The sequence below is a fragment of the Schistocerca piceifrons genome, chromosome 7 (assembly GCF_021461385.2).
Source record: "Schistocerca piceifrons isolate TAMUIC-IGC-003096 chromosome 7, iqSchPice1.1, whole genome shotgun sequence".
NCBI classification, from domain to species: Eukaryota; Metazoa; Arthropoda; class Insecta; order Orthoptera; family Acrididae; genus Schistocerca; species Schistocerca piceifrons.
Window position 1 is genome coordinate 218,148,509 of NC_060144.1, and position 18,761 is coordinate 218,167,269.

The 18,761-nt window shown below is 42.7% G+C and overlaps 1 protein-coding gene across 1 annotated transcript in view; it reads left to right on the plus strand.

Moving 5' to 3' along the window:
- LOC124805560 (4-coumarate--CoA ligase 5-like) overlaps positions 1 to 18,761 on the plus strand; it is an 81,206-nt gene that overhangs the window by 3,424 nt on the left and 59,021 nt on the right. The window contains exon 2 of the mRNA XM_047266127.1: positions 6,544 to 6,751. Coding sequence (XP_047122083.1) covers positions 6,544 to 6,751 — 208 coding nt within the window. The remainder of the gene's footprint in view (positions 1 to 6,543; positions 6,752 to 18,761) is intronic.

Here is an 18,761-nt window from a genome sequence, read left to right on the forward strand (position 1 = left end):
GCCACACCCGTCAGTAGTTTCTAAACGCAATATTTAGCCGTTAAAACTGTAATATTATAGCAGCTCTTTTACGTAAGATTTACATATGCGGGAACCTATGTTTTTATTCGTAAATATCTTTTCATTTCATAAACTTTTTATATCTTTCTAATAGCAAGACTGATTCGCTTTCTCAGCCCTGAGACTTCGTAATAGCAGACTTGCCTTCAGTTCAACATCTTATGACCTTCTCTTTCTGGTTTGTCGGCAATGAGACATTTGGAGGGGGAATCAAAGATCACGGAGAAGAAATGAAAATTTGAAGTTTGCCAGAGGCATGTTAATTCAGAGACGGGAAGGAACCTGAGAGATCAGTTGAACGAAATGATACTATCTTGAAACATGTTATGAGAAGAATGCCAACAAAAGTAAAACAGAGACAATGGAACGTAGTCGAACTGAATCTGTGGATACTGAAGGAATTAGATTAGGAAAAGAGCACATGACTTTTGACATTTGGACAGCAAAACAAGTGAGCATAAAAGAGGATAACATTAAAATGGTTTCTGTAAAAGAGAAATATTAACATGGAAGTAGGAGTGCAATACCGTCTCAGGACCAAATATACACACCGGCCGTTTGACGAACTATATCAAGAGGAAACCATGCCCCGTTCCTAAGTCACACCCCTTTCTTTCCCTCTCATAAGTGACGCCCCTTGACCAATCAGAAAACTTTTAAGGGAACATTGTATGTCCTATGCCGCCAATGTTAAATTATCGAATTTTGTGACCCATTATCTAGGAAACTTTTTAAGACACCAACTTACATTTTTCCATAATTATTGAGTGCACCTTTCTAGTTACACTGAACAAGAATTATTACTGAAATTGTATTGTGGGAAATGTTTTTTTTTTTCAAACACTCAATTTTTGACAGAATGTTGTAAATAACTGAACATAAAATCAAAACAACTCAGGATATTTTAATTATTCTAGTTCCATATGTGTTAAATCTCACACGTAGCATGCTGTGAAAATTTCATGTCTCTACCATCAGCCCTTTTTTTAGAAAACTGGTCATTTACTGCAAAAAATGTAGTTCTGAGATATTACAAATTCTTATACAGATTTCCATTTCTGAGTCTTTTATGCACTAGAATTGCTCTGGCCCATAGTCTGTGTCTTCTTCAGTGTCACAGCAGCCCAGTGCTTGCCTCCTCCTTTTCTTTCTTGCTTCTTTTGTTATTTGCTGAGCGGCTAACTCTGCTTCACGTACACGAAGCTCATCCAGTTCCCGCAGTCCTTTAGCTGTGTTCTGTCCAAATCATACCCCTAACTTCTCCAGAATCTTAAGTCTTTCTTATTTCCCACCATTAAAAGTTATTACAGCATCAGACACTGCTAACTAAAGTCATAAGGACAACAAATACATTTTTAGGCACACAGCATCACACAACATTATTGAATGACTCATTCACATTCTGGGTCTTCCCATGTAAATACTTCTTTAGTAGCTCAGGATCTGCCAAGTCTCTGTAAATAGGTTCGATTGCCTCCATTACTGCCAAAGGAAGAGAATGTTTATGTGTAAATTCATGCAGGGTGCCAGAAAATTCAGGTTGCCTATATTTACACCAAGTGTTTGGCGGAGGTGGACACAAAGCATGACATGGCTTTTCAGAAGAAAATGAAGGTCTCACATATCTGTTACCCGCAAGTTTGCGTTTCTTGAAGTTACTTTTACACTTAGTCATTTTATTTACGTATAAAAAGCAATAGAAGTTAGCTTACTACAAAAACAGCCCGTAATCACACCACTTTCAACGAGAACTAGTATCAGAAAAAAGGACTGATTTGTTTATTCGTAATGCCAACTTCTGAGACGTAGCAGTAGGCAGAAAACAAAGTAATCCACAGCCTTATAGACTGTGTAGTTCCCAAGATACGAATGCTGAATTGTGGCGCTATATGCATAGCCGCGAAATTTTCACAGTCATACGTCAACATCTAAAATATTATTTGAAGGTCTCACAATTGTCTGATTTTAATGTATTATATACCAAAATGTACAGGAAATTTGTATTCCTGTAATGTGTCATAAAGCACAGATGGTGCGAAACTGTTTCAATTCGATGACACCATGGTGAAACATCGTAAACGACATACGCTAATGGTAGAATTCTCTTTATAAACCATTAGCTACTAGTAAAACATTTATCTGCCAAAACCTGAATTCTCGAAATCAAAGGATCTTGCCCAAATTGTGCACGTTTGAGTAGATATTTTGAGCCCGTGTACTGTCGTCTGAGTTCGAGTGGAGACTCATTAGCTTCGACAAGAAGAACATTCGTATTGCTCACCGAAACAGCCTGATCGCTTTGTACTGTCATCTGTCAAGCGTTAGTAGGGCAGAATCAACGGTCAAAACAAAGCAAAAGCAGCTGTAGTCCATATATTCCAGGATTAGTGTACGATATAGAATCACACACTGAGGTGATAAAAGTCATGGGATATCTGTTAATAACGTGTGGGATCTTCTTTTGCCCAGTGCAGTGTAGCAAGTAAACGTGGCGTGGATTCAACTAGTTGTTGGAAGTCCCCTGCAGAAATTTTGAGCCATGCTGCCTCTGTATCGGTCCATAATCGCGAAAGTGTTGCTGGTGCAGGGTTTTGTACATGAACTGACGTCTCGATTACATCCCACAAACGTTCGATGAGATTCATGTCGGGCGATCTGGGTGGCCACACAAATCATTCTTTCGAACCGTCGAAAAAGTTCTTCAATGCGAACAATTGTGATCCGGTGACATGGTGCCTAAAAATTCCATCTTTGTTTGAGAACATGAAGTCCATGAATGGCTGTCAATGGTCTCCAAGTAGCCGAACATTTCCAGTCAATAATCAGTTCAGTTGGACCAGAGGACCCAGTCTATTAAATACAAACACAGCGCACACCATTATGAATCCACCACCAGCTCGCACAGTGCTTTGTTGACAAATTTGGTTCATGTCTTCTTCCTGTACGACAATCGAACCCTAACATCGGCTCTTACCAGTTGAAACACGGCCTCATCTGACGAGGCCACGGTTTTCCAGTGCGTTGTCCGTGCTGAGAGGTAATGCCTGAAATTTTGTATTCTCGGCACGCTCTTGACACTGTTGATCGCGGAATATTGAATTCCCCAACGATTCCCAAAGTGTAATTTCCCACACGTCTAGCTCCAACTACCATTCCGCGTTTAGAGTGTGTTAATTTTCGTCGTGCGGCCATAATCACGACGTAAACCTTTCCACATGAATCACCTGACTACAAATGACAGCTCCACCAATGCACTACACTTTTATACTTTGCGTGTGCGGTACTACCGCCATCTGTATGTACGCATATCGCTGTGCCATGACTTTTGTTACCTAAGTGTCATACACTTGGGTCGGCAACCCATCAACCTCCCATAACTGAATATATAATATTAAATACCTTTCCACTTTTCTGTAGGATGTGTTGCACATGCGTGAACCAAGTGAGCTTCCGTTCGAATGGAGACCATGGTACTGGACAGCTTGTTCGAAATGGTATACGAAAAGGGCCCAGTAATGTCGTTCTTAATGCTTGTCATCTGTGTCGCGTGCAAACGCAAGCCACGGATTTGGCTGGTGGTATTTATAAGGCATTCCGGTGCATTAAATTCTGAAACTTCTCCATAGCAAGAGACATCTGAATTTGAAATGCCATGAAGCTCGTACTTGTAATGTAGAAGCATAGGCCGTCTGCATATGATTTTACTTTGATATTGTTTGGATGAAGTGAATGTAGACCGCAGTGGGAAAAAATAAAATTAGCAGTGGGAATAAGATGGAACAATGCGACAAAGCTTTGCTCGTGTTCCAGGGCCACATTTATCACTCAGCTTGTCGTAAAATTAATGCTGTGCTGCTCATCAATTGGTATAGGTTGCGGATAAACATAGTAGGCATGCAAAGTTTCTCCATGTGCTATGATAATCGTCGGAGCAGTACACAGTCATAGGCTTTGGTGAGGTCCGTATTAACAGCCAGCAGGTACGTGTTGTCATTAAGGAAAGTCTGGAGGTCAGTAAACAAAATGATAAGGGAATGATAGATGCCTCGCCCCTTTCTAAATTCGTTCTGCTTCTTTAGAAGGTAATTATTCTGATGTTCTTGCCACGATTCCACTGTGTGTTTAATAATTCTTTGGAACATTTTGCAGATACCTGGCGGTGATGTTATTGGTCTTGTTATGTGGTTTCGTCCTGCGGCTTCCTACTCTTGTAAACAAGTACAATGCGTCCAGTTTTCAAATCCGGGATGTCAATTTGAGTGAATGTATTATAATTTGAGCAGTAGTTATTTTCCTATTTTCGGAAGCAACCAAATCTGATACGTTGTCCGGTCCGGGAGTGGTACTCGTATCCTGTGCCAATGCCTTATGGAGATCCTTTTCCATATGGTCTTCGACTAATCTGGCGCGACCGAATGTGAAATGGTAGTCAGAACGTGCGACTGAGTGTGTGAAGAACGTATCAGACCTATTGCACGTTGTTCGCATGCGATTCATCTTATTCCAAATTTGATCACTGTAGTGGCTTCGTTGAGACTTTCACAAAGGATTTTTCAGCTGCCCATTTTCTTCCTTTTCAAAAGATGCTTCACTGTCACTTGTACACTACTGAATTGTGTATACCGTTCAAATATTGTGATCATTTTAAATCTTCACGCTTTGCGCCGTTGTGGAATAGAAGGGTTACACTCTTCATCCCACCAAACTTGTGAAAGTGCGCTGCTCAGGCAGAACATGGTACAGCGTGGGATCGCGGTATCGGCTGATTTTTCCATCACTTGGAGTAAACTGGCATAGTCTTCGCAGGTGTTGTCGCCTTCAGCACCGTTGTTCAGTTCCTCTGGAACCTTCGCTTTTCTATTCGCAGAATTCCACTTGGAAATGGGAGCGTTTTTTATCATGGTCCGAGCAGTACCTCCCACGTGGCAGCTACCGCAATGGTAGGCGATGAGAAGGAAATTTCCACCGCTCTGGCACGTGGTCCTGGCCTGGTGAGCTGAGTAGGTGTTAGATCTTTCAGTACTGTGAGATCGACCTCTTCTGTTACTGTGCGGTTCTAGGCGCTACAGTCTGGAGCCGAGCGACCGCTACGGTCGCAGGTTCGAATCGTGCCTCGGGCATGGATGTGTGTGATGTCCTTAGGTTAGTTAGGTTTAATTAGTTCTAAGTTCTAGGCGACTGATGACCTCAGAAGTTAAGTCGCATTGTGCTCAGAGCCATTTCAACCATTTTTTTTCTTCTGTTACTTCCGCAAGCGATCTTCCTATTCTACCCGTACGTATCGGAACCCAAGCCGAATGATGTTCACTACGAACACTTGTTATTATCTTTTGGTGCCCGATAGCGCCGATCAGATCAAGCAATAGTTCACGAGTAATATCATCTCTGGTGCTCGGTATGCTGATAAGAGGTGTGTATTACGTCTATTACTTAGACATCTGTTTTTTACTCGTAAAAACTCTTGTTATATCTTCCAAAATCATTATTGTTATTATCGCCATTATTATTACTGTTATTATTATTATTATTATTGTTATTATTAGTGGCAGCAGCAGCAGTAGTAGTAGATGTACTGCCAGTATTAACTATATTAGTTCAAAGTTAGTACTATACACTCACATTGTCACTATACACACTCAAATCATTTTAATATTATTTTTCGTATTAAACTATCATTTTTTGGGTACCTATGATGTAAAAAAGGTACTATATGTGTGAAGCCCTGGTACGATGTAAGAGAAGGCGTGATGTCGCTAATCAGATCCGGTTAAATGAATAAGTGAATTAAATAATTTTGAGAATGAAAACATGGTCCACATAGCTGTATTCTTTTTATTATCTGTACAATCGTCCGGTTTCAACCTTGCGTCATTTTCAGACACCTGTGTTAAGCTTCCAGCTTACATTATAAAACCCATGGATGAAAATGGAGGATCGCACAGATAATACTCGTAAAAAGAAAACAGCCTACTTGGACCACTTTGCATTCTCAAATATAATTTTTTAAATAAATAAATAAATAAATAGTTTCAGTTGGAATGCTATTCACTTGGATATCTGATTGCACATTTCAAGTTTGCTAGCAGCGATACTTACTAGTTTCTGCAGCACGCCAGTAGATGGTGGTATGTAGAGCTGAGGCTTTTACATGACACCATCCTACTTGGTTTCTTCCGCCATATAGAAGAGGTTATTTCGCACAGGCTACTGAAGCATCCCTGACGAATCTGAATAACAGTCAAGAAGGGCAGTATTAATAGTCTGTGAGTTGTCTGGGGTATCATTGGTGGTAAGGGAAATTCGTTTGCTATATGCAGCTGTAACGGTAACAGAGACACTTGAAACAATACGAATCACCACACCCATCTGCTGCACGTAAACAACACTCGATCGCGTGGAGCGCACCGAACTGTATGTGCCCTGCTGTTGGTTGGTGACTCGGTGGGGCAGCTGATGAGACTGTGTGTGTGTGCTGTGGTGCAGGTGGTGGTGGGCCAGGAGTCGCGGGCAGACTGGGTGCTGCGGCAGGCGGCGGCGGAGCTGTCGGCGCTGCAGAGGGCGGTGCCCAGCCTGCGGGAGGGCGACACCGTGGCCGTCTGCGTCGGCAGGTCGGCGCTCTTCGCCCCAGCCCTGCTGGCCACGCTCTGCTCGGGAGCCGTCTGCGCCGTCGTCAACGCGGCACTGCCTCACGGTATGGATTCTCTAGCGCTGCCTCTCTCTTACCATTGTAACATCTCCTCATAAACAACCGCACTGGACAACAAATTTAGTTATACCCAGAAGAAGCCACGCTAATGGGTACAACACCGCCTCTAGCCTAGACAGTAATACACTACTGGTCATTAAGATTGCTACACCAAGAAGGAATCCAGATGATAAAGGGGTATTCATTGGGCAAATATATTATACTAGAAATGACATGTGATTACGTTTTCACGCAATTTGGGTGCATAGATCCTGAGAAATCAGTACCCAGAACAACCACCACTGACCGTAATAACAGCCTTGATACGCCTGGGCATTGAGTCAAACAGAGCTTGGATGGCGTGTACAGGTACAGCTGCCCATGCAGCTTCAACACGATACCACAGTTCATCAAGAGTAGTGACTGGCGTATTGTGACGAGCCAGTTGCTCGGCCACCGTTGACCAGACGTTTCCGATTGGTGAGAGATCTGGAGAAATTGCTTGCCAGGCAACAGTCGAACATTTTCTGTATCCAGAAATGCCCGTACAGGGCCTGTAACATGCGGTCGTGCATTATCCTGCAGAAATGGAGAGTTTCACAGGGGTCAAATGAAGGGTAGAGCCATGGGTCGTAGTACATCTGAAATGTAACGTCCACTGTTCAGTTAGTGCGAACAAGAGGTGACCGAGACGTGTAACCAATGGCACACCATACCATCACGCTGGGTGAGACGCCAGTATGGCGATGACGAATACGCGCTTCCAATGTGCGTTCACCGCGATGTTGTCAAACACGGATGCGACCATCATGATGCTGTAAACAGAACCTGGATTCATCTGAAAAAATGACGTTTTGCCATTCGTGCACCCTCGTTCGTCTTTGAGTACACCATCGCAGGCGCTCCTGCCTGTGATGCAGCGTCAGGGGTAACCGCAGCCATGGTCTCCGAGCTGATAGTTCATGCTGCTGCAAACGTTGTCAAATTGTTCGTGCAGATGGTTGTTTTCTTGCAAACGTTCCCATCTGTTGACTCAAGGATCGTGACGTGGCTGCACGGTCCGTTACAGCCATGTGGATAAGATGCCTGTCATCTCGACTGCTAGTGATACGAGGCCGTTGGGATCCAGCACGGCGTTCCGTATTACCCTTCTGAACCCACAGATTCCATATTCTACTAACAGTCATTGGATCTCCACCATCGCGAGCAGCAATGTCGCGATATGATAAACCGCAATTGCGATAGGCTACAATCCAACCTTTATCAAAGTCGGAAACGTGATGGTACGCATTGCTCCTCCTTACACGAGGCATCACAACAACGTTTTACCAGGCAACGCCGGTCAACTGCTGTTTGTGTATGAGAAATCGTTTGGAAACTTTTCTCATATCAGCAGGATGTAGGTGTCGCCACCGGCGCCAACCTTGTGTGAACGCTCTGAAAAGGTAATCATTTACACATCACAGCATCTTCTTCCTGTCGGTTAAATTTCGCGCCTTTAGTACGTCATCTTCGTGGTGTAGCAATTTTAGTGGCCATTAGTGTAGTTCGCCAGGGAAGAGAGTCCACAAGTTTCTTCAGGTATGTCATATCCAGTTGAAGCCTTTTCTTGTTCATCAGATCCCGTACAGCTACCAAACTGTGGAGATTGCTGTTTACTATGAGTCACCTGGTGTATCAAACAGACCCAGACAGATCTACTGGATTATAATCCAGAGATTTTGTGGGCCAGTCGAAGAGCGATAGGTTTCTAGTCAAACAGGCATCGAATTGGTGCAGCCCTGTAAGAGCGGATGCTACGATCCTGGAAGTTGGGAATGTTCACAGCATGCGCATCGTGACGAACGATTAGAGAGAGCAACACTTACTCTTCGAAAATAATCAAATAAACACCCTGGATTAGGCTAACACTAACTGAGAGAGTCAACAGCCCCAAAGCGCCCTCCATACACATTGTGGTTCAAATGCCTTGCATCTTTTGACCAGAGGCCAAATCGCGACTCACTGGTCAGCCACTGTCCGTCTTCAGTGAAGATGTGTAGCATCGTGTGGCATTGTCAACAATGATATTTTGCACGGTGCCCGATTCCAAATGTCCACTGCATGCTGTAGCCTTCGAAATGTTTGCTCAATAACTGGTTGAAATGGATCTGCTTTCACTGACCTAAACAATTCCTCTCGTGTTTGGAACAGTCTACTATTGAAGGCGTAACGCTCGTCCCCATTCCCTATTTGTTAGGACGTTTCTACGACCATTCCTTCTAGAGATGCTGGACAGCCCACATATATACACTAACATATCCGGCAAGTTCATTCACTGTCATTCTGTGACGTCTTACAGCGCTGGCAGTATACAACCGACTGGCACATGCACACCACCCCACTGCCATGACTTACGTAGTGGTGGAAAATAAGTGAGCCCCTGGTACCATCTACAGCTCTCGAAAGGAGCCTAAATGCTCTTTCAGTGGGGATCAGTAGTGTCTTTTCCTATGAACTAACCTTCCTCTGTAATTTTTTTATTTAGTTCATTTCATGTGATTCGTTATAATATGGTGTGAGAATTTTCACACAAAATTAAAGAAGATATTCTAGTAAATTCTCACGACTGATAATACAAAATGGTACAAGTTAAGATAATAACAAAAATTGACAGGATGATGCAATTAATAACGGATGTCCACGCCAAAAACAATAAAATCGAATTAAAGAAACAACCAGTACGCAAATTTGTTTTACAAGGTTTTATACATTGGCTGTTGGAGAGGTGAGCTTGACTGATATCAAGTCTCAAAGAAGACAGCAGAACTACTCTGAATCCGAACTTTTCAGACCACTAGCTTATAAGAACTATTATAGGAAGACTACGATTTAAAACCCCAACTAAGTAGGAATTTGAGTTAGAATCTCGGTCTGGCACACAGTGTCTTACAATTTCCCATGAACGGAATACAGGTAAGCATGTATGCCGAAGTTTCTTTCTAAAGCAATTCAGAGACTGGTAACTGAAGAATGATATTTTCAATTATAATGCTAAGGACAACTTATTTTTGCCGAGAAACACATCGTCAATTCTGACGGATATCCTACAAAAGTTGTGAGCAGTGGCTGGCTCGCGTCATGCCTTGTTTTTTATCGTTGATTGCAGTCCAGTGGTGTCTTATTTCGTCTTCGGTTACCGCCATAACGTTGCTGTCTTCTCTCCGTGAGTGGCAGCAGCAGCGTGAATCGATACTAGTACTGCTATACTAGCTGGCTGCTGTGACCGAGCTGTTCTAGACACTTCTGTCCGGAACCGCACTGCTGCTACGGTTGCAGGTTCGAATCCTGCCTCGGACATGGATGTCTGTGATGTCCTTAGGTTAGTTAGGTTTAAGTAGTTCTAAGGCTAGGGGACTGATGACCTCCGATGTTAAGTCCCATAGTGCTTAGAGCCACTGTTGTACTATCTTTGGTGTGGCGGGGATATTTTCTGGGTGTGCTGTGTGTGGCAGTTGGTCGGTTGGGGCAGAGCAACGAGGAAATCTCCGTGGTGCGTTGTCGGGCCGGAGCTGCTGGCGGCGTGCACGCACGGCTGGAGTTGTGAGGCGCTTTTTGCGAGGGCTACGAAGTTCGTCGCCCACCGTTCCTGGACACTAATGTTGAATGCTCACTTAACCAACTATCAAGCCTAAACTGCTATCACATCTCTTCGCTTGATCCTGGTTGTCGCTTCCTGGGAGATTCCCACGAGCAACAACGAGTGTCCATTGAAGTGGGCTAGAATCGCAGCCATTTTCCTGTGTGGTGTTTAACTTAATTCATTCCTTCATTAATCAAGTGTAGCAGCGGTATCTTTTGCCTTGTGGCCGTTGACGTTCCGGTTACCTGCCCTGGGCGTTGACCTAGTTTTCGGCAGTGTATTTTCCTCGTCGTTTTCATGCTGTCCAGCATGGCGTTTAGTTCGACAGCTAGGCGTTGTTGGTAGTTTTGGGCGTTTATTCTGACTTGGCTGGATTGGGCACCAGTATCCAGAACGTTGTGCTATTGATATCTTGTTGTCGCTTTGCTGGTCGGGTAGAGCAGAACTGCTCTTGTTGGCTGGATCGTCGGCTGGCTTTCGTTTGGGTTGCCTTCTGATTAAGAGGTTGCCGGTCTGACTGCTTGTCTCATCTAAACGTGCGTTAGTGCTACATTCCTAGGCCGACCATTGGAACCTTCTGAGCGCCGCTCCTTGTGTTTTTATAGCGATTTCCTTTGTAGTCTTAAGTACTCTGTGTGGCCTTCAGCCGAGTTTTAGCTTACTAAAATTGCAACGCTTTTCTTCTTAGTCCTTAAGCCGTAAAAAAATTGTTTCTTGTTTGGTATGTGGCCTTCAGTCAAGTTTCAGCCTTTCAAAATTAAAATTGAAAATTCCTTCTGTCTAGGCCTTAAGCTGTAAATTTGTTTCAAGTTGATATGTGGCCTTCAACCGAGTTTTCAGCCTTTTCAAATCAAAAGTTGAAAAATTCTGTCTAGGCCTTAAGCCGTAAGAAATATTTTCTAATTTGTAAGTGGCCTTCAGCAGAGTGTTCCAGCTTAAATTAAAAATTGGAAATTTCTTTGTCTGGGATTTAAGCTGTGAGATTGTTTGGGTTTAATATGTGGCCTTAGCCGAGTTTTATGTCAAGCATTTTAGGATAAAGCCTTAAGCCTGCCTTACAAGGGGAGGCCGCCAATTGTGAAATTCAGATTCGATTCATACTGCGCATAATAAAAGCTCATGGCCAGAGGTGTAATGTGGCAAAGCACCAAGATGCACTTCTCAGCCGTTGACGAGAAAATCGACAGTTAAAAGAAACCGTTGCGCTGAAATACTCTCTACGATTAATAGTTTTCTGCAGCGTCGTGGCGCAGCGGTAAGCGCTCGGGTTCGTAATCCGAAGGTCGCCGGATGGAATCTCGCGCCATGCATTTTTTTTTATTGTTAGTTTTTTGTAATTCAAATATATATATATATATATATATATATATATATATATATATATATATATATATATATATATATATATAAACTATTAATGAATTGCTTATGCATGTTGGTGAAGGCGGATCGCTCTCCAATTGTACAGCCTCCATTTTTCCGTTTTTTTAACAGGGTGTACCAAAACTCTCCCGTCCGCAGTGTACCAAAACTCTCCCGTCCGCACTGATTTTCGACGATGTTATAAGTTGCGCTAGGGACCGCATCTACCTTCTTTCGAAGTTAGCAGGCGACTACGCTGTTATGCGGCGGTTCGTTTCGGCCCATTCAACATCTGTCCTTCAAGTGTAACGAGCGAGTAACGGAGTTTATATTTCATACCTGCCACAGCGAATTTGTGTTCGTGGGGTCTCATTTCTAATTCGAACGTTTGACTTACGTTATACGTATTCGTTTCGGAATATCGTTTCTACGTCTTCCGTTAACTATACGTGGTTAACATTATGAAGACAATTAATAACATTTGTGAAATACAACTTTGTTTGCGGAAAACATAATGATGTTCGAAGTCGCCAGTTTATCTACGACAAACGACTTTCAACAACTTATTATATGCATAATTGTTGCAACTGATTGCCAGGAATATATATATATATATATATATATATATATATATATATATATATATATATACACATCTGAATTACAAAAAACAAATCCTAAAAAAAAAATTGCATGGTGCGAGATTCGACCCGGCGACCTTTGGATGACGAACCCGAGCGCTTACCGCTGCGCCACGACGCTGTAGAAAAATATTAATCGTTGAGAGTATTTCACCGCAACTGTTTCTTTTAACTGTCGATTTTCTCGACAACGGCTGAGAAGTGCATCTTGGTGCTTTGCCACATTACACATCTGGCCATGAGCTTTTATTATGCGCAGTATGAATCGGATCTGAATTTCACAATTGGCGGCCTCCCCTTGTTAGTTGAAAATTAGAAGCTCTTCCCTTTAGGCCTTAACTCGTGAAATTGTTTCCTGCTTGGTGTGTGGCCTTCAGCCAAGTTTTAATCTCTCTTAAATTCAAAATTCATAATCCTTGTCTTCCCGTAAGGTCATAAGATTGTTATGCCTTAGTATGAGGCCTGCAGCCGAGTTTTACACGAAATATTTTAAGATAAGGCCTTTAGCCTTTTCGAATTGAAAGCTCTTCTTCCTAGGCCTTAAGCCATTAAATTGTTTTGTTGATATGCGGCCTTCAGCCGACGTTTCAGCCTATTTAGATTAAATACTGAAAATCTTTATCTCGGCCTTAAGCCGTAACATTGTTCTTAATTAATGTGTGGCCTTCAGCCGAGTTCTGTGGAAAAAGTTTAAGCTAAGGCTTTCGGCCTATTTATATTGAAGATAATTTTTTTTCTAAGGAAGTGAAACCTCCAGATGAACTCCTGTACCTCAATTCCTTGCTTAGGCCTTGTGCCTTGGATTTTCGATGTGGACTTCATCCGATCTAAATTAAATCAAAGGAGGTCTTTCGTTAAAACTATGAGAGTTTTGGTTCTTGCTTGTGTGATTGTGACTTTTAACAAATGAAGTTTGTATGTTGAGTGCAACTGACAGTAACTTATTTTGTCCCCTTTCCACAAATATAACCTCATCCGCTCTGTCCTGCTAGCCCAGGGATTTCAAGTTGATACGGCGTAATTCCATTTTTTAATTCCGTCGCAGCTTCGAGCATCAAGATGTAGGGACAGAATGGTACCCAGAAAACTACGTAATTTTCGTCTGGTTGCAATACTCAAACAGCTGTCAGTTACGTCAGGATTTGACCGTGATTAATGAGTGTTCTCTGAGTATAAGATGATCTATCATCTGTTATCGATCTTTTCAGTCCGGAAATATTGCAAGTACATGTTTTCAGGTGAGAATGTAACGAGCTTCAGTGAAAATGAATAGAACAACTCCTTGATTAATTGTTTGATGTCTTATTGTGTATAGTATAGCCCTAACTATTAGTCGATATCAATATCTCTCTCATTATCATGAAGTTGTAAGAGTGTTTCTTATTGAAACTATTGTATTGTCTTTCAGTTTTTTTTCTGCCTTTGGGAATTTCCAGCGGAGATCGTCCTTCACTTCCTGTGCATATTGTGTTCTGTTCGTTATCTTTAGGTCCCATCTGGGTTTATTGATGGATTTTGTAACTAGTATTTCAATAGTAATATTGTTTGTTGCGTGGTGGGGTTGCCGTTTTGGAAGGGAGTAAGCAACGAAGGGGGAGAGGGGGGGAGGTGTTCGATTTTTGTGGCTGGTTGTCTCTCTTTTTTCATCTTCTCTTTCAAGAGCTTGTATATTACTTTAATGAATATTCAGAGAGTAGCTTAAAACCTGATACTCACAACTTACTTTCCCACTTGTCCTGGATTGCTAGAAGCAAGGACAGAATGAGGATGCTTCACATACACGTATATTTTTATAAACCACGTCAGTTTGCAATAGTTTTCTCAGCATACGTAAATTATCATTCCGAAAATAACTGCTTAAATTACTTTTTTTTTTCTTTATTGAATTTCGATTCCCCCCGAAGGGGGCGGGCTGGCAGCAGCTTAGTATGCTGCTCTTCAGCCTACAGACTTTGTTTTAAAAAGGTGATGACAATATATAATAAAAACAGGCGATAAAATCGGAGACTTAAATGGTAACATGTGCGAAAAAATCGTGGAACATAGAACAAAGGGATGATGATGCTAATAAAATACATATGAAGCATACAGGTAAAATAATAGACAGACAATTAAAAAACGCGACGACAGTCTGATTTCTGTTCGCAAAAGACATAAAATTCACACCCAGCGACAGCATGGTTTCTGTTCGCAACACTTGGAAAGACGAAACAGCGCTGAACATTCACTGGAACACTGCACTAAAAGGTTGGCAAATATGACATACCACAGCCGAGAGCAGGTGGTGGGAAACTGGATAGATGATGGGAAAATAAAAAAGGGGGAAGGAGAGGAAAAGCGAAGGGGGGAGGGGGGAAAGGAGCCAATGCAGGATGATGACCCATAAGAGGGGTGGGGGGGGGTGCTGGGCACATGCGACAGGGAGTGGGAAAGGCAGAGAAGGGAATACAAAAGGACTTGGGGGGGGGGGGAGAAGGGAGGTAGGGAGAGGTTAGGTGGGGAGAAACATAGGATGGAAGGGGGAAAGAGGGAGCCCAGGGAAAGGATGGAGGAAAGGAGGGGGGAGGATCAGAGTTGATAGGAGGGATAAATGGAGGGAGAGAGGGCATCATCCGGGAGGGGGAGTTGATGGAAGCCACATTGGGAAAGGAGAGGAAGGGTGTAGAGATGGAGGGTAGGGGGGATTTAAATTACTAATTGTTGCTTACCTAAAAGTAGTAAATTTCTATGCTCACGGATTTATGGGACGCGGATTTATGGCACGATGGCAGCGCACAAATTATTTTAGACCGAAACGAAATATGCTTTTTGAATACTGAAAGTCTCACGGAAGTTCACTTTTACCAGTTCTACGAGGGGTGCTCAGTAAGTAATGGAACACAGCTTTCTTTTCGGTCAATTTTGGTTGAAAAAATGCGGAATTTGTTGTTGGACATCATGGAATATTCTTGCTTCAGCTCCTGTAGTTTAGTGAAGTTCCAATAGGTGACGTCGCTATACGTAGCCTTCAAAATGGCGTCTGTAACAGACGTGTTTTCCAAGCAGACAGCTGTCACTGAGATTAGTTTGTGGGGAAGACAACACATTTCAGATATTCATAGGCGCTTATAGAATGTCTACGAAGCCCTGGCAGTGAACAAAAGAACGATGAGTCGTTGGGCAAGGCATCTATCATCATCGCAACAAGTCGCACAAACCTGTCTGGAACTGTTATTCTGCTCCAAATTTCTGCATTGTGTTTCCGTTCCTAGAAGAAGATAGGAAATTGAACACTGCTTCTCTCTTCTTCATCTTCTTTATTTTCTCACTTGTATCAATATTTGTGGTTGTTCTTCACGCCACTTCTTCTCTCCTTTTACATTAATATATAATAAATAAATTTAAATCTTATAGTAACAGGTTTCATTTATCATTCACTTAACCATTCTGTCCGATCTCCCGCATGCCGGCCAGGCCGCACACAGCTGCGACTCCTGCAATATTGGAACGTGCGGACACTCTCGTTCTAGATGATAGGCAGATAACAATTACCATGACAGCGCAAGGCCTGACACAAGTCTGTGCAACCGAGTGGAGCTCATAAAGCTTCATTGGAATGTTTTTCGTTGTCCACCCTACATCCCGGATCTCACACCTTCCGTGGAAAGCAGTACGTGGATGATGGACAGGCCGCTGGTGCAGCAAGACGCTGACTCGGATATTGGGCGTACATGCCCTCCCAGTAAGGTGGTGTAAGGCTGTCGCATTAAACGGAATTTATGCTGAAAAATAGGATTTTGTAGCCAAAAGAGAGGGCAATAATGTGGTGTATTGGAATCGTGAATAAAACCAACTTGATTTCAGAAAAAAATGTGCTGCGTTACTTACTGAACGCCTGTTGTATAAAAGCGCGATCTTAGTTTCTCGATATCACCCAAGTATCCATCCACAGCCATACGACGACTCGCGTTCCCCGTTACACGTTACATCACAACGCATTTCTACAGAGAGAGGCAGTTTCACGGTTGCCTGCGGCGCTGTGTAGCCTACCGTAGCGGACCGCTGGCGGAACCCTCGCCTCTAAAACGCTAGCGCCCTTTCCTCTGTGTTCAAAAAGCATCCTCTCTGCGTATTGAATCATTAATAACTTCTTTAAATGCGAACTTATGGCCTCTGTTCGTACTGTAAATTTATGTTACAAAAACATTTCACCCTAATTTTAATGGCTCTGAGCACTATGGGACTTAACAGCCATGGTCATCAGTCCCCTAGAACTTAGAACTACTTAAACCTAACTAACCTAAGGACAGCACACGACACCCAGTCATCACGAGGCAGAGAAAATCCCTGACCCCGCCGGGAATCGAACCCGGGAACCCGGGCGTGGGAAGCGAGAGCGCTACCGCACGACCACGAGTTGCGGACACCCTAATTTTAATTTCGTTTTTTATTAATAATAACTATTACGATTTTTCCTATGGAGTCTTGAGTGATCTCTAGCAGCGGAACTTCACTTGTATTATTGACGTGCCTTTGAAAAGTCCATCAAATTAAATATTAAAGAAAATTTCACTAACGAAATCTACAGCATATTTTATGTCAAAATACACATATTCCGGAAATGCCAGGTTTTTAGCACTTTTCCGTTGTCGCTGGAAAGATAACGAAAAATATCGATTTCTCAAACTTAGTATTTCTTGCATCTACATCATCTACACTATCCTATGAACAAACTATCAAATTCTAACAATATTTAATTTCTGTGTTATGTAGTTGTGCAATGCATTATCTGCCGTTAGGCGGCTAAGACGCGCTCAATATGACCTCGAGACAGGGTAGGCATAGTAGGGAATTCTCTCTCTCTCTCTCTCTCTCTCTCTCTCTCTCTCTCTCTCTCTCTCTCGGCGCTGTTACTATCCAGCCAAAAGCACTTGCTTCTTCACATTACGCGTTTTTTGCTTTTGTACTAAAATTTTTGAAAAAATTAAACCTTATTTTTTTGAAGCAAATGTAGCTTTAGATTAATTTTACATTTGAAATTCATCAAGATATTTCGTGACAAACAAGACAATCATTTTTGTTACACTTATTCAACAAACACTCTACCACTACCCTTTACAAGTTCACTTTCAAGTCACATTTAACAATTTAGCAAATTTACATACAAACATGAATAATATTTACAAACACAAGAAAAATTCTTCTTTTTTAATCATCTTTTGCAACAGGAGAGACAGCTTTTTAGTTACTTTGTAGCTTCTGAAGTCTTTAGAAGCTGTAACAAAAAAAAAGTATCTTGCTCCCTACACTGAGCACTTACATTTTTCTAAATGTAGGCACTATGGTTGGCGTCCTTATGATCCTTATGATCACATTTAAGGAACAGGGAAGGAGACTTTATGGGTTATGTCCTTTTCTTCATCGGCAGTAACTATTCTAGGGGTATGGGAGGAATTATTAAGATTAGCGACCTTCTCGCCATTCGTTGGTTTTGGAAGATTAACATGTAGAGACAACATCAGGCATCTCTTAATTTTGCAGCAGATAGTTGCACATATACTACTGGCCATTAAAATTGCTACACCACGAAGATGACGTGCTACAGAAGCGAAATTTAACCGACGGGAAGGAGATTGCATGATATGCAAATGAGTAGCTTTTCAGAGCAGTCACACAAGGTTGGCGCCGGTGGCGACACCTACAACGTGCTGACATGAGGAAAGTTTCCAACCGATTTCTCATGCACAATCAGCAGTTGACCGGCGTTGCCTGGTGAAACGTTGTTGTGATGCATCGTATATGGAGGAGCAATGCGTACCATCACGTTTCCGACTTTGATAAAAGTTGGATTGTAGCCTATCGCGATTGACGTTAATCGTAACGCGACATTACTGCTCGCGTTGGTCGAGATCCAATGACTGTTAGCGTAATATGGAATCGGTGGGTTCAAGAGGGTAATACGGAACTCCTTGCTGGAGCCCAACGGTCTCGTATCATCAGCAGTCGAGATGACAGGCATCTTATCCATATGGCTGCAACGGATCGTGCAGCCACGTTTCGATCCCTGAGTCGATAGATGGGGACGTTTGCAAGACAACAACCATCTGCACGAACAGTTCGACGACATTTGCAGCAGCATGGACTCTCAGCTCGGAGACCATGGCTGCAGTTACCCTTGACGCTGCATTACAGACAGGAGCGCCTGCGATGGTGCACTCAACTCGAACCTGGGTGCACGAATGGCAAAACGACATTTTTTCGGATGAATCCAGTTTCTGTTTACAGCATCATGATGGTCGCATCCGTGTTTGGCGACATCGCGGTGAACGCACATTGGAAGCCTGTATTCTTCATCGCCATAATGGCGTATCACCCGGCGTGATGGTATGGGGTGCCACTGGTTACACGTCTC